Source organism: Mesocricetus auratus, unplaced genomic scaffold (genome assembly GCF_017639785.1).
Source record: "Mesocricetus auratus isolate SY011 unplaced genomic scaffold, BCM_Maur_2.0 Super-Scaffold_100020, whole genome shotgun sequence".
NCBI classification, from domain to species: domain Eukaryota; kingdom Metazoa; phylum Chordata; class Mammalia; order Rodentia; family Cricetidae; genus Mesocricetus; species Mesocricetus auratus.
The window spans coordinates 25,239,369-25,257,773 of NW_024429201.1; the positions used below are offsets into that span (position 1 = coordinate 25,239,369).

General features: G+C 46.7%; 2 protein-coding genes across 2 annotated transcripts in view; one reads left to right on the forward strand and one right to left on the reverse strand.

Moving 5' to 3' along the window:
* Dmgdh (dimethylglycine dehydrogenase) overlaps nucleotides 1-1,163 on the reverse strand; it is a 68,376-nt gene extending 67,213 nt beyond the window's left edge. The window contains exon 1 of the mRNA XM_005065650.3: nucleotides 1,056-1,163. Coding sequence (XP_005065707.1) covers nucleotides 1,056-1,141 — 86 coding nt within the window. The 5' untranslated portion in view covers nucleotides 1,142-1,163. The remainder of the gene's footprint in view (nucleotides 1-1,055) is intronic.
* LOC101826060 (S-methylmethionine--homocysteine S-methyltransferase BHMT2) lies at nucleotides 1,082-17,101 on the forward strand. Its single transcript, XM_005065651.4, has 8 exons — nucleotides 1,082-1,350; nucleotides 5,612-5,744; nucleotides 7,364-7,455; nucleotides 9,751-9,942; nucleotides 11,458-11,605; nucleotides 11,952-12,134; nucleotides 12,838-13,066; nucleotides 16,126-17,101. The coding sequence occupies exons 1-8, from the start codon at nucleotides 1,318-1,320 to the stop codon at nucleotides 16,205-16,207; spliced, it is 1,092 nt and encodes a 363-aa protein (XP_005065708.1). The 5' UTR covers nucleotides 1,082-1,317; the 3' UTR covers nucleotides 16,208-17,101.
* Nucleotides 17,102-18,405: the final 1,304 nt, after the last annotated feature.

The window sequence follows — 18,405 nt, forward strand, 5'->3', positions numbered from 1 at the left end:
TTCTTGTGCAGTCCTTCGCTTAGGGTTTGCTGCACGCCTGAAAGCCAGGCAGAGCGGAATTAGCATCCTATCTTTGCTGATGAGGAAGCTGTGCTCGGCCAGCAGCTGCTGTGTCTGATGGAGCCAGAACGGCTGTTCTGTGGGCCTTGTATTCCTAGAACCAGGAACAAGCCCGCACTCCACACACAGGCTCCACGTAAACATCTGCCGATGAAATGACAGCTGGATTCTATTCAAAAGCAGTCCTTGCACACCATAGGATGTAAAATACAAAGCTCATAACAATGTTTGTTGAGTGACTTTGTGACTAGAAACCTCACCTTGCCATCGTGGATGACATCAGGAGTAGCATCAGGACAAGAAAGTGAAAGACGTTGTCCTGCTCTTTTACCATACAGATACTACAGGAAAATGCGGTTTCATAACCCTACTCTAGGAGTCACGGAAGACAAGAGACCACTCCCCTACCCCCAGCCCAGGACCATCTGAATCTCACTATCTTTAGGCAACTTCGTTGCTGTCTTTTGATCTTTTAAATGACCTAACCCTTTCCCTGACTTTTTTTTTCTTAAAAAAAAAAAAAAGATTTAAAAAAACAAAACCAGACTCTCATATTTGCCCAAACACAAATGTGTTAAAAATGTGAGGTTTATGTTTGCTGCGCTACCAACTTAACCTGTCTAATTGTTAATGAGTGGGCTGCTTAATTATATTACAGAATATTGATCAAATGAAAAACTATGCAGCTATTAAAAAGAATAAGGCAAATCAATACTCCCTGAAATAGAATAATCTTGAAGATGTAGTAATCATTGAAAACAAAACCATGGTAACAACCACATCAAGGTGCCAGTGAATCGGAGACAACAGCTTCCAGCTATTGGCGTACAAACATCCACACACTGCCCACTGCTGACCGGGCAGGTTTGGGGCCAGAGAGACTGAGTTTTCCCTGGTAGGTGCAGGTGATCCCAGGAGGACCCTAGCCGGTTTCCTGGGAGGCCTGAGAGCCAGCATGGGCTACTCTTTTCCACCTGCAGGCGGCGAGCACTCACCCTTCCCGGCGGCCGGTGGAGCTTGGACGCCCAGGGGAGCCCCGGAGCACGAGACCCCGCAGCGGCAGCGCGCCCAGGCGGAGCATGGTGGAGGGGAGGCCGAGCACCGACGAGCAGGAACAGCGACCTTAGGCGGGAGGCAGCGTGCTGGGAGGGAAGGACTGGGAGGGGGCACTGGTCCTCCTACCAAGGGGCGGGCTCGGGCACCGGGCGTCTCCGGGACCGGTGCCACCGGGATCCGCGCCTGCACACTCGCGGAGACATGGAACCAGTCGGAGGCCCGCGGGCCAAGAAGGTAAGTGTGGCTCAGGCGTTCTTTTCCCAGGGAGTTCGAATCCTGCTTCAGTCAAACTCCTAGGGTTTTGTTAGCACGACTCCGGGTGAATTAGACCATGGAGCTTTCACCCAGCCCAGAGTATCTGCAGCTGCTGGTATCCCCAGTTAGCGGGTGAGAAAACAGAGGCCCAAGAGTCAGGTGACTTGCTCAGAGTCGTGGTCGCATTCGGGACAGAGGAGGGAAATGGGGTCAAGTTTGTGGACTCAGGGGACCCTCATTTTGTGCATTCAGTAGCCCCGGGGGTTCCTGTCAGTGTCCCTCTGGTTTTTGAAGCCCCAGGCCCTGTGTCTTCACACCTGTCCTTGTGAAGCAAGGACACCATGTAGTTCCCAGGCGCAGGCGTGGGAGTTGCCTCTGTTGACTTCAGAAGGCAGTCCCACATCTGGCCCTTCTCCAGATGTGGGCTTCATTCCCACAGCACTGAGGACTTGTGGGATCCCAAGCAAGGGATCCCAAACAACCAGAAAGGTGTGAAGTTGGAAGAGGGGACTCCCGGGACCCCCCAGAATAGCCCACCTGGACTCAATTCAGAGTTCTGGGGCAGGAGAGGCTCCTCTACTCTACGAATGTTACAAAACTGGGGACAGAGGTGACCTACGCTAGGGTCGAGTGAAGTCCAGGTTCAATATCTTGCCGTGCTGTTAGTCAGCCATTAACAGCTCCCAGTGACAGAGAATGAGAGTAATGGTGCCGTTATAAATCACAGACACACCCTGAGTGTGCAACGGCAGTCATAAGTGTGCAACACTAGTCACAGACACACCCCAAAGTGTGTGACAGCAGTCACAGACACACCGGCAGAGCACTGGTCAGGGCCCCACACAGAAATGGGAGCCTGGGTTTCATAGTGTGCTAAGACATGTTCTTCTAAATGACAAAAGTTAAAATGTAGGTAAGAAATGAGAGTATCAAAAAGACTTGCCGGGTGTGGTGGCGCACGCCTTTAGTCTCAGCACTTGGGAGGTAGAGGTAGGCAGATCTCTGTGAGTTCAAAGCCAGCCTGGATTACAAAGTGAGTTCTAGGACAGCCAGAGCTACACAGAGAAACCCTGTCTGGAAAAACCAAAACTCCAAACAAAACAAAAAGACTCCTTTTAAAGGTTAAAAAAAAAAAATCATTGTGCTGCCTTCATTCGACTGACCATCTGTAATGCTATATTCATTTTTAAAATTCAATTCTTAAAATGAATTTATTGCATTTGTGTATGCACTTACGTAGTGTGTACATGTGTGGGCACGTGCACACTAGGGTGCACCCATGAGATCAGAGGACAGTTTGCAGAAAGTGGTACTCTTCCTCTACCAATGGCCCAGGGATTAAACGCTGTTGGGAGTTGAACTCAGCCATCATGTGTGCAGCAGGCACCTTTGCCTACTAAATCATCTTGCCAGCCCATAGTTCACCTTTTAACTCTAACTTTTATTTCTAGAGGACTTTTTTATCTTCAATCATGGTTTCTCTCTGGAACCCTGGCTATCCTGGAACGCCCTACTTACTAGTCTGGCCTCAAACTCGCAGAGATCCGACTGCCTCTGCCTCCCGAGTGCTGGGATTAAAGGCTGCACTCCCACTCCTGACTGTTCACTTTTTTAAAAAGATTTTATGGGCTGGAGAGATGGCTCAGTGGTTAAGGACATGTATTGTTCTTGCAGAGGACCAGAGTTCAATTCCCAGCACTCACATCAGGCAGCTTACAACTGCTTGTAACTCCAGCTCCAGAGGATAGCCCTATCCTCAGATATGGCATATATACACATTGTACATGTAAATAAATAATAATCATCATAATAAAGTCTTATTCAGCCAGTGTAGTGATACATGCCTTTACTCTCTGAGTTTGAGGCTAGCTTGGTTTACATAGTAAGTTCCAGGCTACCCTGGGCTACATGGTGAGACCCTGACTCCTTTTTTGTTAAAGTTTTGAAAACATTCTGTGCCCTTTCCTCTGGACTCTGCTCCCAAAGCAGCATATTTTCACATACTGGTCCCTGTTAATGTCTACCTGGAAGAGAAGTAGGGCCCTGTCTGTCCTCAGCTGGCAGGCACAGTTCACCAGTGCCTTTGACTACTGCTGGGTATTTGAATAGCTGAAATTCCCACCCCATTCCTCAAACCACAGAGGATGCCTCCTGTACCACCCACCCAACCTCCAGTGAAATGAGCAGATGGGGCTCTTTTAGACTAATTGAGTCTGTGTCCCACCTGCCACGGGGCAAATGGCCTTTCCTGAGGATCAACAGTCTCTCCCTGAGCCCAGAGAGTAAATCCAGGGGTTTCGGGTTGTGCTCTTCCAAAGGGGGGTGCAAAGGAACCCCAGGCCCTCAGCATCAGATCAGCAGGTCAGGCACTGCCAAAAATGGAGAATGGATGAAGAAAGCAAGCCTGTTGCACCTGAATTCATGCCCTCCCCACTGGGCTCTCCCCATCCTTTTCACATAAGCTGTCGTTAAAAGTCAGTGAGGTGGTGGAGACAACGCAGAGGGATGGGCTAGGCTGCTGTGAGTTCAAGTTTCCATAATCTAGTTACTTTGATAATGACGATAAAGAAGAATGGAGGATTTAAAATGTTGGGCAACGGGCTTGAGGCGCAGTTCAGCAGTCAGGGGCCCTTGCTGCTCTTCCAGAGAACCTGAGCTCAGTCCCAGCACCCATGTTAGGTAGCTCACGACCACCTGTAATCAGGTCCGGGGAATGTGATGCCCTTTGGCCTCAGGTCACCGCACACACATGCACACGTGCACAAACTCGTAACACACACACACACACACACCATTAAAAAAAAGACTTGTCTATTTATTGTGTGTACAGTATTCTGCCTGCATGTGCCCTGCAGGCCGGAAGAGGGCACCAGGTCTCATCATAGATGGCTGTGAGCCACCATGTGGTTGCTGGGAATTGAACCCAGATCCTCTGGAAGAGCAGTCAGTGCTCTTAACCGCTGAGCCATCTCTCCAGCCCCACACATAATATTTAACATAAATTTCCGGTAGTGGGGCACGCCTTTAGTCCCAACACTCTGAAGGCAGAGGCAGATGGATCTCTATGAGTTCAAGGCCAGCCTGGTCTACAGAGCCAGTTGCAGGAAAATGTCTGACCTAACCTTCTTCACAAAGGTGCAGTCAAAATCTGCATTATGGTTTCTTTGAAAGCCTCCTAATTCTTGATGGAAATGTGCCTGGTTTTGCTTCTCAGGACACAGCTACCCTTGTGGTGTGTCTGGTGTTCCCAGAACTGTTCTGTACCTCTGCTGTCTCTGTAAGCACAGTTCTTTAAGGCTCTCCTCTTCATCAGATGCTAGTAGAGGTGGGAGGGTTATAGACAAATAAGGTGTGTCACCCACCCCACACATCCGTCATCAAAGTGAGACATAATGACCAGACACTGCTGGACATGGGCGGAGGTCCTGAAGTTGTCAGGGCGCAAGGAAGGGCACTAACAGGTAAGAGAAGGACCAGTGAAGAGAGCTGCAGGGGAGTTATGATCGACTGGAACCCAATGGCTGCCACAGTAGGGGGGGGGTGGATCCATGAAATGCTTTACAATCAAGAAAAGGGGACCCAAGTTAGAACACTGGAGTAACGGTTTTCCCCTCAAGGACTGGCTGATGTGCGCTGTGAAGACTGATTCTCAAGTTGGTTAACTCTAAGGGAGTGATGTGCATCTCTCACCCCACAAGATGTAAAGGCAAGCCAGCCACACATACCCGTTGTGGTTATGAGAAACCATTCTACCAGTTGGTTCCCTGTGACCTTGAATGCCGCTGACAGAGGCAGGACTCCAAGATGGCTCTACACCTAGGTGTCATGACTACATTCCAGTTAGGAGGGGAAAGAGAAAAAAGATGGCTTCCACTTGTCTTGTTGGCCAGTGGTGTAACAAGGCCATGCCCAGCAGCCAGGGAGCTTGCAAGTTTAGGTGTTTGTTTGTTTAAGTTGGAGATATTTTACCCCCGCCCCAACCTGTAATACATTAGAACATGGAAAACAAAAATGACTATCAGGTTCAGTAGTGCTTTCAGTGTAGTCTGACCCACAAAGTGTTAATTGAGATAAAAGTACCCCTTAGGTGGCCAGGAATCACGCTGCAGTGTCTGCTTATACCTAGACATAATTTTAGCAGAACTACTGCCTGAAAGAACACAAGAAAGACCAACATTCCTCAAATCAGAAATGACTTAAAAGGAAAGCAGGGTGTGGAGAGTCTTCGGTCTCTTCCCAGGGCATTTTGGAGCGTCTGGACAACGGGGAGGTCGTGGTTGGTGATGGCAGCTTTCTCCTCACTCTGGAGAAGAGAGGCTTCGTGAAGGCGGGGCTCTGGACTCCAGAAGCAGTGGTAGAGCATCCCAGTGCAGGTGAGTGCCCACACCACCCAGAGGTATGTCTGCAAGTAACAGTTAGCTCCAAAGCCAGTGAGAGAAAATCCAGGGACAGCAGCAAACACTTCCTAAGGACTGCTTCCCTTGCAAAACCAACAATCTCTCTGTCTCTCTGTCTCTCTCTCTCCCCCTCGCTCCCTCCATCCCTCCCTTTCTCTCTGCCTCTCCCTCTCTGCACTCATATTTCCTTGAACAAGCATTAAAAAAATTATCCAGCTCACTGTTAATTCCTTGGAAATCTCCCTTGTAACTATTCAAGAGTTTTCTTAAGTTAGTAAAAATCATTAATTGCTGAAGGTTGTGCAACATAGATAAAAACCATGGCCATGGTGATAATGGCTGATGGCCATCACCGCCTTAATGAAGCAGACAACCAGGCTGTGAGGACCAGAGTGCCGAGAAAGGAATAACCTCCCTTCATCTTCCTGACTTGGGGGAAAAATGAAAATAAAGGATTTGGAAGTAGAAACCGTTGCAATTAGATGGTGACATCGCAATGGTGCTTTAACTATACCTGACTTTATTGATTTCTCTTGCTTTCCTAGAGTCAGGGGCTAAGACCAAGGAATAAGAGGGGAGATCAGGCCACAGATGAGGCCGAGATCCTTGCTTGGTTCTTCCCCAGGCCAGCTGTGTGACACACACACACCATTAGACCTTAGATAAATCCCTTGACCTCTTGAGAATCTGCTCCTTTTTCTGTCAAATGGGGCAGGACATGGGCCAGCAGTGAGGACAGGTGGGTTTGCCTCCATGAACTGCCCAGGCATCATAAGAGCCCTGAGACCATTAATGCTATTTCCTGAGATTGCCCTGACAGCTGCTTTCCATGGGGGACAGAATAGCTTTGTTTCTCTGCTGCCTCTTGGGAATTCTTTTTCTGAATTTTGGAAGATCTTTCAGCTAAACTGAATGTGTTGAACTAGCCAGGAAGGGGTGATGGTGGGAAAGGGAACTTTCTTTTCTTCCCTTTTTGTTTTTTTTTAAGACAGGGTCTCAGACATCCTAGGTGGCCTCAAACTAGCTATGTAGCTAAGGATAACTTCTGATCCCCTACCCCACCTGAGTGCTAAGATCACACCTGCTTTAGGGGGTGCTGAGGATCCAACCCAGGGCTTTATTCGTGCTAAGGGAGCATTCTGCAAACTGAGCTACATTCCCACCCTGGAAGTTGACATTCTGAAAGGCTAGGTGCAGCCAGCGCTGCTTGCCATCCTTGCTGTTGAATCAGCTGCTGTTGGTGTCATACACAGGACTGCTTATCTCTGTGTGAGCTTCTTCACTCTTCCCACAATGGTGATGACAGGCCAGCCCAGTGGCATCCTTCACACATTGCTGCGTGAATAACTCCAGGCAAGGGATGAGAGGACACGGAGCTAGCCAGGCTTTAGTCTCTGCATGGGATCCACTCGAGAACCCCGTGGGATGCTCCATAGAGCATGCTGCCCTGTCACACTACTGACTTTAATTGGTAGCTTTGTCAGTTCTAGGTTTGACACTGGGTCTGGTGGGGAGGGAAGGAAGGCGGGGAGCTGCTATCGAGAACATAAGCTTCTGGAATTTGATTTGTAATTGCAATTTCAATTGCTTGGCAGTGCGTCAGCTCCACACAGAATTCCTGCGAGCGGGAGCTGATGTCTTGCAGACGTTCACCTTTTCTGCCACTGAGGACAATATGGAAAGCAAGGTGACTGGGGTGCGGGTGGAGAGCAGCTACAAGGAGCACAGCCTTCTCCTGGGAGGAGGGGAACTGGGCTCCTGTGTTACTGCGCTTGGCTGCCAGATCGCATCCAACGTCTGTGACGACTCCACAGGCATGCGTATGAAACAGAATGTCTCAGGGTTTTCACTGCTGTGAAGAGACACCATGGCCATGGCAACTCTAACAAAGCAAGCATTTAATTGGGGTGGCTTACAGTTTCAGAGGTTCAGTTCACTGTCATCATCGTCGACAGGGAGCATGGCGGCGCGCAGGCAGACGTGGTGTTGGAGCTGAGAGTGCTACACCTTGCAGGCAACAGGAAGCTGACTGACTGCCACACTGAGGGAAGCTTGAGCAAAAGAGACCTCAGAGCCCCACCCTCACAGTGGCATACTTCCTCCAACAAGGCTACAGCTCCGAATAGTGCTTCTACCTTTGGGCACCATTTTCTTTGAAATCACCACACAAAATGGCATCGATTTAGGTGGAAGATGACAAGATCAGATAGAACAGGCAGTTGAGAGGGTGAACCATCCCTTTAGAGGTGTTTTGTGGAGAAAAAAAACATTAGGCTAGATCATTTTTAATCCCCTCAGTCTGTATTGCTCTTTTATAGCCTTATCTGTCCGGAGACAGGAGGATCTTGGGAACTTAGGACTACAAATGACAGAAATCAGGCTTGATACCCAATTTTGCTGTCTACTGCCTAAGTGGCTTCATGTAAGAACAGCCCGGCATGGCGCGTTGGCTTCAGCTCTGAAAAAAGTAATAAACAGTGCTATGCTTAGACCCACCAGGAAGAAGAGAGGAGATGAAGGATAGGGAAACATTTGCAAAGCCAACTGTTGATGACAGCTGGTGATTACGAGTGTTCGTGTTCAAGAAGCCCACTCTTCATGAGAACCAATATGTGCTGTGTTCATGGTTACATCCATGGGCTCTCAGTGCTAAGCAGAAAGATGACATAAAAAAAAAGAGGTGTCTTAGTTACGGTTTCTATTGCTGAAGAGACACCATGACCTTAGCAACTCTTATAAAGAAAACACTTAATTGAGGTGGCGGCTTACAATTGCAGAGGTTTAGTCCATCATCATCATGGCGGAGAGCACGTCAGTGTGCAGGCAGACACAGTGCTGGCTACATCTTGATCAGAAGACAACAGGAAGTCAACTGTCTGAGCAAAGCGTAAGCAAGAAAGACCTCAAAGCCTGCCTCCAAAAGTGGCACGCTTCCTTCAACAAGGCCACACCTACTTCAACAAGGGCACACCCCCAATAGTGCTACTGCCTATGAGCATTTGGGGGCCAATTACATTCAAACCACGACAAGAGGTTTTGACCCTCTTCTGAAGAAGCTAATGATCTGAATGAGAGGGGAAGGAATGCAGTTATTAAAATCTAGTGTGGTGGGACTGAAGACAGCTCAGCAGTTAAGAGCACCAGCTGCTCTTCCAGAGGATCCGGGTTCAATTCCCAGCACCCACATGGCAGCTCACAACTGTCTGTAACTCTAACCCCTGGTGATCTGATACTCCCTTCTGGCATCCAAGAGTGTAAGGAACATCATGGTGTACAGACATACACGCAGGTAAAATACCCATACACGGGCACACATATGGAGCATAGACATTCATGCAGACAAAATACCCATACACATAGTAATATAATAATAATAATAATAATAATAAAGGAGTGAGCCACTGTACTTCACAATTAGTCTAAATTTATGTTTTAAAAATTCAGTGTGCATAATAACAGAAATGGAAGTATAAAGTCACTGGTGGGGCTGGGAAGATGGCTCAATCTATAAAGTATTTGCTACAGAAGTACAGAAACTGAGTTTGGATTTTTGGATTCCCAGAACCCATGTAAAAGGCAAGTACATTGGTGAATGTCTATAACCCCATCACTAGGCTTGGGAGTGGACAGAGGCAGGCAGATTCCCTGGAGCTCTTTAGCCAACTATCTAACTAAATCAGTGAGATCCAGACTCATTGAGAGACCTTGTCTCAAAAAATAACATGGAGAGCAATGGAAGAAGACATGTGGTATTGAGTTCTGACCTCCACAAGTACATGCATCCCCCCATACACACACACACAGACACACACACACACACAGACACACACACACACACACACTGGAGTCACTGGTAACAGATGACTATGCTCAACTCCTCTTGAATTGCAGTTTGCAGGACCGACTTGCTCGTTGCTCCCTCTGTGACTCGTTTTATTTTTCATCTAAGACAGCAGGCTCATGTGTCTGCTCTTGTTCTCAGTGGGAAGATGTAAACGCGGCTGCCTGTGACCTCGCCAGGGAGGTGGCTGATGGAGGGAATGCTTTGGTGGCAGGGGGCCTCTGCCAGACATCACTGTACAAATACCACAAGGACAAGACTAGAATTAAAGCCCTTTTTCGACGGCAGCTAGAAGTGTTTGCCAGGAAGAATGTGGACTTCTTGATTGCAGAGGTAAGGCTGGTCTTAGAGGAACTGGACAGGGCTGTTCTCTGTACTCATTTCCTCCCTGTGGACGGTCAGAGGTTTAGGTTAACTACTCCATTCCAGGCAAGGCTCGGGCAGCTGCATGCCGGGCTCCCTGTGAGCAGGGGATGGACCCACAGCATGCCTCAACATGGGTTTCGCTTTCTGAGATTTACAAGATTGTACTTTGAGATAAGAAGCAGAAGACAGTGACTTGGGACATATCCCCTCCCAAAGAGAGACGGGGGGGGGGGGGTTTGTAGAGCATAGCCTCCAGGCAGATAGGCTCTCAGGTTCACCAGAGCCTCACGGGCAACACTTAGCAGTGAGTAACTGCTTCTCCACCCTGGCCTTTCTCACTGCCTCTCTGCTATTCCTCAGCAGATCACCTGTCAACGGCATTTTAAAGGATTGACATGTTAAGTCAGATTTGTTGTTGTTGTTGTTGCTGCCGCTGAGACATATGCCTGAGAAAATCCACTTAAGAGAAGAAAAAAATCACTTGGGCTCCTGGTTTTGGAGGTTCAGTCCCCAGCCAGCTGCTCCAGGTCACCAGGCAGAGCATGAAGGAGGGAGGACAAGGCCACTAGGAAAAGGAGGGGGCAGAAGGAAGGAGCCAGAGACAGATGGCCTTCAAAGGGACACCTCCAGCACCCACTTCCTCCACCAGACCGCTACTTCCCAAAGATTCTTCCATTATGAATCCGTCCACATCTAAGCGGATGATGAAGTCAGAGCTCTGTGGTCCAATCCCTTCCCAGTGCTTGGCTCCACCAGCTGAGTTCCAAGCCTTCACCACATGAACATATTGGGGGACATTTCATACCTAAGCCACAACAGCTGGCCGCCGACTGGACATCAAGGGCACTCTCTCCCTTCTCTTCCCCATTGCTCCTGCCTGGGATCAAGCCCTCACTCAGCTCAGCTCTTCTCCCCATCACTACTCTGCTATCCAAGGCTGTCTGCTCCTCACTGCAGATTCCACGAACACTGGCCTAAGTGTTCTCGTGCTGGGTGGGAACACGGTGCCATTGTTCCCAGAGCTTTTCTTGATCATCTTTTTTCATTCCTCAACGGGCTTCTGCAGAATTTCCTTCTGTAGTGAAGAAAGAAACCAGGCTGTGGTGGCACACACCTTTAATCCCAGCACTCTGCCTCAGGAGGGCTGGGATCAAAGGCATAAGTCACTATTGCCTGTTTACACACACACACACACACACACACACACACACAAAACCTTTAAATGGTATGATTTTTGTTTTACTAACAGTCACCATGTCACCAAATGCTGATGCCCAAATAAACATCCAGATAGTCTCACTAACAGAATTCACATTTTTACTCAGAAAGCTATTGACATAACCTGTTAGAGACACATCCCTCAGCAAGCTGCATCACATATTATAGATTAGATATCTTTTACAACAGTTTTCTAGCATTTGTGCTTTAGCATTCAAAAATTTATTTAACTTGAGGTCAATTTTAAAAAGTGCTATCTCCTAGTATTTTGAGCATGTGGAAGAAGCTGTGTGGGCTGTGGACGTCTTGAGAGAAGCAGGGAAGCCTGTGGCTGTGACCATGTGCATCGGCCCAGAGGGGGACATGCATGACGTGACACCTGGAGAATGTGCAGTCAAGCTGGCACAGGCAGGTAATGTGGCCCTTGATGAAATGGGCAGCCCAGTGGCTGCTTACACAATGCGGCAAAGTTTAAAGAACAAGAAGGAAATTCCCTTGTCTATAACTCCTAGGGTAGCTAATCTCCAAGCTAGCTTCTAAGTTGATTGATTTGTCGATTGGTTGGTTGATTTGGAATGAAATTGTATCGCATCTAATCAATGTAGCCCATGCTAGTGTTGAATTTGTGACCTTCCTGCTCTCAGATACTCTAATGACAGGCTTGCACTACAAACAGTTCAGCTTCAAACTATTACAGAGAGAACAACAAACAGATGAATCCACCGTACATTGTAATGACTCCTTATTGTCTTGCACAGGAGCGGACATCATTGGGGTCAACTGCCGATTTGGGCCCCAGACCAGCTTGCAGACCATGAAGCTCATGAAGGAGGGCCTCGGGGATTCTGGCCTACAAGCTCACCTGATGGTGCAATGCCTGGGCTTCCACACACCTGACTGCGGCAAGGGAGGGTTTGTGGACCTCCCAGAATATCCCTTCGGTAAGCTCAGATGCATGTAAAGTCCCTTATGGCTTGTTTCATTTGTTAAAAAAAACAATGTTAGGGTTTCTTTGTGTAACCTTGGTTGTCCTAGGCCTCGGTCTGTAGACTAGGCTAGCCTTGAACTTGTAGAGATCTACCTGCCTCTGCCTCTTGAGTGTAGGGATTAAAGTCATGTGTTCCCATAGCCTGTCCCTTATGTTTCCTACTGTGACTAAATTGATACAGTTTTATAATATAAGGCCATGTAAGAAAAAAATCTTTCAGTGTTAACCAAGCAGAAGCTACCTACAGGATGCACGATCATTCTAGCACTTACATTAGTTTGATTTTAACTGGGGTGAGGGTGGGGGAGACAGCCAACCATGGAGAATCTGTCATTTGAAAATGGGCGCTTCATTAGTCGCTTTTCTGGTTGTTTTCATGAAATTCCTGATGAGAAGCAACTTAAGGGCTGCTCAGAGTCAAGGGGATGCAGTCCACCATGGTGGTGAGGCGTGGCCGCAGAAGTGGGGGATAGCTGGTAGCTGAAGACAGAAAGCCGAAGCGCCTACCAAACCTCAAGGCCCACCTCTAGCGAGAGCTGCACATCTCCAGTCCACAGCAGAGGACCAAGTGTTCAAACGCATAGGCCTATGGGGCACATTCCTCCTCCAAACCACAGCAGAGCGCTAACGGAAGTGTCAAAACCTTTGTATTCCAGGCCTGGAGCCCAGAGTTGCCACCAGGTGGGATATTCAAAAGTACGCCAGAGAAGCCTACAACCTGGGGGTCAGGTACATTGGCGGCTGCTGCGGATTTGAGCCCTACCACATCAGGGCGATTGCAGAGGAGCTGGCCCCAGAAAGGGGATTTTTGCCTCCGGCTTCGGACAAACATGGCAGCTGGGGAAGTGGTCTGAACATGCACACCAAACCCTGGATCAGAGCCAGGTGGGGCTGCTTTTATGTCACACTCACACTTGCTCTAACCTGCTCTGTGTATCGCTGTAAACATGATGCACATACAAGGCAATGAGAACACAAGCGCGAAAGGCGTATAGGAGGAAAGCAGGCTGCCCCTGCCCCATTCCCAGGGAGTCCTGGCTACTCTGGCTACTGAAACAAAATACCATCAACTGCATGGCCCAGAAACAGCAGAAGTTTAGGGCCAGGAGTGGTGCCCTGTATCTTAGCCAGAGCACACATCAAACAAAGGCATGCAGGTTTTCTGTGAGTGCGAGTCCAGCCTCATCTCTACACAGCAAGCTGCAGACCAGACCAGCTACAGAATGAGACCCTATCTCAAAACAAACAAACCACAAATGTGTTTCTCATAGAGTTCTGAAGTCCAAAACCAAGCTGCCAGTACATGCAGTGTTCAATGAAGGTCTACTTTCTCAAAGATAGTGGCTTTTCGCTGGGACTCTGTAATAAATCTTTCTCTGTCCTGCCAGCCAGCTCCCAAATAACCACATGGAGACTTACTATTAATTATGATAGCTTAGGCTTGTCTCACTAGCTCTTATAACTTAAATGAGTCCATTTATATTAATCTACATTTTGTATTGTGACTTTTTGCCTTTCTCTCACTCTGTGTGTCCAACTCCTCCCATGTCTCATTGGAGTCTCTCCGAAGCCTTTCTCTCTGCCTTGAAGTTCCTCTTATCTTATACCTCCTGCCTAGCTATTGACCATTCAGCTCTTTATTAAACCAATCACAGCAACACCTATTCACAGTGTACAAATATCCCACGACAGGGCTCTCATAATAGAAGGGTCAAGGCAAGCTCTCTGAAGCATCTTTGATAAGGCCACTAGTCTCGTTAACTAGGGCTCCACCCTCATGACTCAATTCTCCCCTGATGGGGGAAGTCCTGTGTATATGTCAATAAAGCACTATTGGCCAATAGGGAAGCAAAATAGGTGGGACTAGGAGTCAAGGAGGATTCTGGGTAGGAGAAACACAGGAAGTCGAGATGTAACCGCCATGGGGTAGGAAGCCCGGAAACCTCTCCGGAAGGAGAAATACTTAGATTAATAATTATGGGGTAAATACTTAAGTCAGAGCTAGCCAGTAAGAAACAAGCAAGGCCAACAGCTTCATAATTAATATAGCCTCCTGTGTGTTTATTTGGGACTGATGCGGCTCTGGAGCTAGGCTGGTGGGAAGGCTTCTCTCAAGGAAGGCTTCCCTTTACACTCCCCTCTTATAGTTCATCAGTCATCCAAATTCTCACCAGATGCAAATTAGTTTCATGATTAGATTGACATTCTTTGTGCTTGTGTAATATCTGGTTTTCTAGGTTAATTTCTAATTAGCTTCCTCTTTCACGGTTGAAAGAAAAAATCACAGGCCTCCATCTTCCCTGAGTTCTTCCTAATTCTAAATTATACTATATGTTACAGTCACTTTTTTTTGTTTCTTTGTTCTTTGAGACAGGGTTTCTCTGTGTAACAGCCCTTGCTATGTAGACCAAGCTAGCCTTGAACTCACAGAGATCTGCCTGCCTCTGCCTCCTAAGTGCTGTGATTAAACGCATGCGCCACCACCGCCTAGCTACGATCTCTTTATCATTGAAGATATTTCTCTCAGCGCCCTATGAACCTTGTTCTGTTTTCCTACATATCTGTATGTTCTCTCATTCCCCATATCTATCAATACAATGCCATCTCCTTTACATTATCTAGAAACTGGGCATGATTTGGGTCACCTTCTCATGGCTCCCTGTTTACTCCATCTTGGTGAGATTTGAAGACAAGGAATCATTGCCAGACTTTTCTATGGGTGTCTGTCAGAGAAGATGATTTTCACAGGTGTAATCCATAAATGTGGATTAAATGTAATTTAGCAACAAAGGAAGGAGGCTTTGGTGATGATTTCAAGTTAAATAAGTGGAAACAGCTTATTTTAGTTGTCATCATTGGTGCATCCTTGAAAGTATTGGGAAATAGGATCAAAACATCAGTCTAAAAACCAAAGTACCTTTTGCACACTGAACTTCCAAACCAATGTTTATAGAAAGTTGTGACTCATGGGGGTTATTATAAACCATGAGTTCTGACATTACACCATATAAATATTAACCTTTCTCATAAGTTTCCTAAGTAAAGTGAGGGAAACAGTAAGAATATATTTAACACCAAAGTCTGTGACCAGGAATCCTATATTCTTTTTTTTTTTGTCACACAACAAGGAACAAAGCCTGACAATGTCTTTTGCAGTCTGTTCTTGGTTAATTTGTTGAAGAATTATTCTTTGCCTCCTTACATTTAAAACTGTCTCCATAAACTCTCAGTTCACTAAGATACTGAGTAGAGTCTGGACCATTCTGCTGGATGCTTCAGGATGAAATGTAATTAATAGTAACAAAAACTCCTACAACAGAAATACATTGTTCTCAAAGGTGGTCTTGAAGCCTAGTGGTCAGTAAGAGGATAACAGTATGGAGACCGGCCTGGGGAGATGGCTCAGTCAGTAGCTGGCATGCCAGGAAAGTAGTGAGAACCTGAGTTCACATCCCCGGAACCCGAAAAGAAAGCGAAGTGCAGCAGTGCACATCTGTAGCGAACATCTGCAGCCCCGGGACTGGGGAGACTGGTGGATGCCCACATTTGTGAGTTTCATATTTATGAAAAGACTCTGTCTCAAAAGATAAGATATAGGGCAACTGAGGGAGACAGCTGACCTCTGTATATATATATATATACACGCGCATATGCCCATGAGCATGTATACACACATGTATACATGTGTGCCACTTACAAAAGTTGTGAAAAAGCCACTGGTGTTCATATACAGAGATCTTCTGACTGTGTGTTGAAACAAAAGTTCTACTTTAGTCTGATCCCTCCCTCCTTCCCTCTGTCCCTCCCCCCATTTCTCCCTCCCTTCCCCTCTTCTCCAAATCTAACACACACACACACACACACACACACACACACACACACACACACAGTTCATAAAATGAGTGTGGATGTTTTACTTACTGCTGCATCTTTTCCAAACCCAGGGCTAGACGGGAATACTGGGAGAATCTGCTGCCAGCTTCAGGCAGGCCTTTCTGTCCTTCACTATCAAAGCCTGATGCATAAGAAGCAATGAGAGAAAAGTCTGAAATAATGACAGACGGGAAAGAAATGGCCTCAAGTCCTGTCCTCCTTGCTGCTGTCCTCAGCCTGCCTTGTTCTTCCAGATGCTGAGCATCGATGAGCTTCTCTCCCTTAAGTTCAAGCAACACCTCCCTCCTGAGCACTCTCACCAGATGCTGTGGCGATATGGAGACACCTGGACCAGGCCCCCTCCCCATGTACTCTCTGACTAGTAATGTCACAGAGCATCCATGAGAAGGTCATCAGAAGTCTAGAGTTGGCTGTCGTGGTGGATTTGACATTCTTAAATAATCAGAAGTCAGCGAGAAGCTACCTTAGTGAATAATTCAGGCATCTACGCTAGATGCTTGAGGAAGAGGGAGAAGGCTCTGTACTAGCAATCAGTATGCTTTTTTCTAGTGAGCTCTATTGTAGAAGAGATGCCAAAACTGTTATGAGTGATGGCAGGATTATTGAAATCAAAGATGATTTTTGCTTTAAGGTCCTAGAATTGGTAAGTACATCTTTATAACCACACATAGCTAGATTATAAACTCCTGGTCATCAAGAATCATATAACATGCTGCTACATTCTTCTTTATTTAGTATCATGCTAAACACAATCACCAATGCTTAATGAAATGTTGATTAAAATAAAACAGGTGAACCCTGGAATATCTTTTCAGAAGTCAGAGTTCAAGTTCATCTTGCTCTCCTACTTTCTCGATTCACATTTGTGTTGTACACTGACACTGTCCATTTTCCTCTTTTTCTCAACAATGTAGCAATGTGTGACAATTAGCAAAAAGTTATTTTCCTTTTATAGAATTTGACTGTCTTAACTTTGTAGATGTTCTTTGGAAAAATGATAATAAATATCTGTTGCTTGTCATGTTCTAGGTTTGTACTATACTCTCACAGTTACATAGTCACAAGGTGAAAACTGGGAGAGTTTGATTTTTAACACAGCAGCTTACAGGGGAGGAAACAAGCCTGATAAGGGTAACCCCCTTGCCAAGGTCACATGTGTGGGAGTGACATTGGAGCACATCTGCTCTAGATCTGGACCCCTCTAACACTGCTCTGCACTTCCTCTGCCGTTGCCTTTATTTTTTATAATGACTGAATCAAGGTGTTAGTATTTCTATGTCCTTATATTATGTAACATGCGTCTTTGTGTTTGAAGCCTTCAAATTCCTCACTTGCAGTACCTCACAAGATATAATGCATGGAGTTTAAGATCATCAGACTTCTTAACAATTGAATCAACCCTTCCGTCTGTATGTGCTTGTCTCTGTAATGCTACCAACCTGGGTTTCATTCGCCATTACCACTTATCAGAGTGCCACCCGATGCAGCCAGAGAGTGATTCATCTCAATCACATCAAGGCCTTCGGGGTCCTTGAGGGTGACCAATCTAAGTGATCCAATGCCAACTCTCTTTGCAAACCTCTCCAGCCCCCACTCCTTCAACGGAGCCTGGACGCCTCTCAAGGTCACTTACTTCCTTTTGAGTATCCACACAACAATCGTCTTTTCCATTGGCCAACTCTTCCAACATAAAGACAGCTGTCAGGATGCCTGAAAAGTGGCTCATGGGTTAAAATATGCACTACTTTGGCTAAGGACCTTAGTTCGGTTCCTGCGCCCGTGTGGTAGTTCACAGCTGCCTGTTAATCCAGTTTCAAATGTTCTTTTCTTGACTCTGCAGGCTCTTGCACACACAAGGTGCACAAAAACTCACTCAGGCTCACACACATACAATAAATAAACAAATAAACAAATCCTTCTTTTCAATTAGCAATTTAAGAAAATAGCTCTTAGACTTCCCTAGGCATCATTTTCCTCATTTCTTCTAAAACAAAAAGCTTTGGACACATCATTTGTCCTGTACGGTCTGTGTGACAGTCACTTAACTTCTCTGTCGATATCCTCTTCTGTTAAATGAAGGGAACTATGGAAGCATACTCACTGAGGTGCAATGAGGACTAAATGAGATAGTACGGTACTTAAAGCTGGTATGTGATAGACACGCACTGCCCATTATACAGTGTGAGCAGGTCTGCGGTCCACTTGCCCTCAATCGAATTAGTTTGCAGGGGAAGGGGCTCCAGCAGTCCCAGGATCATCATTCCTCTGCTCCACACACCTCACCCCCATTCTGGCAGCCATTGGGCCTTGTTTTCTTCCTGCAAGAAAAC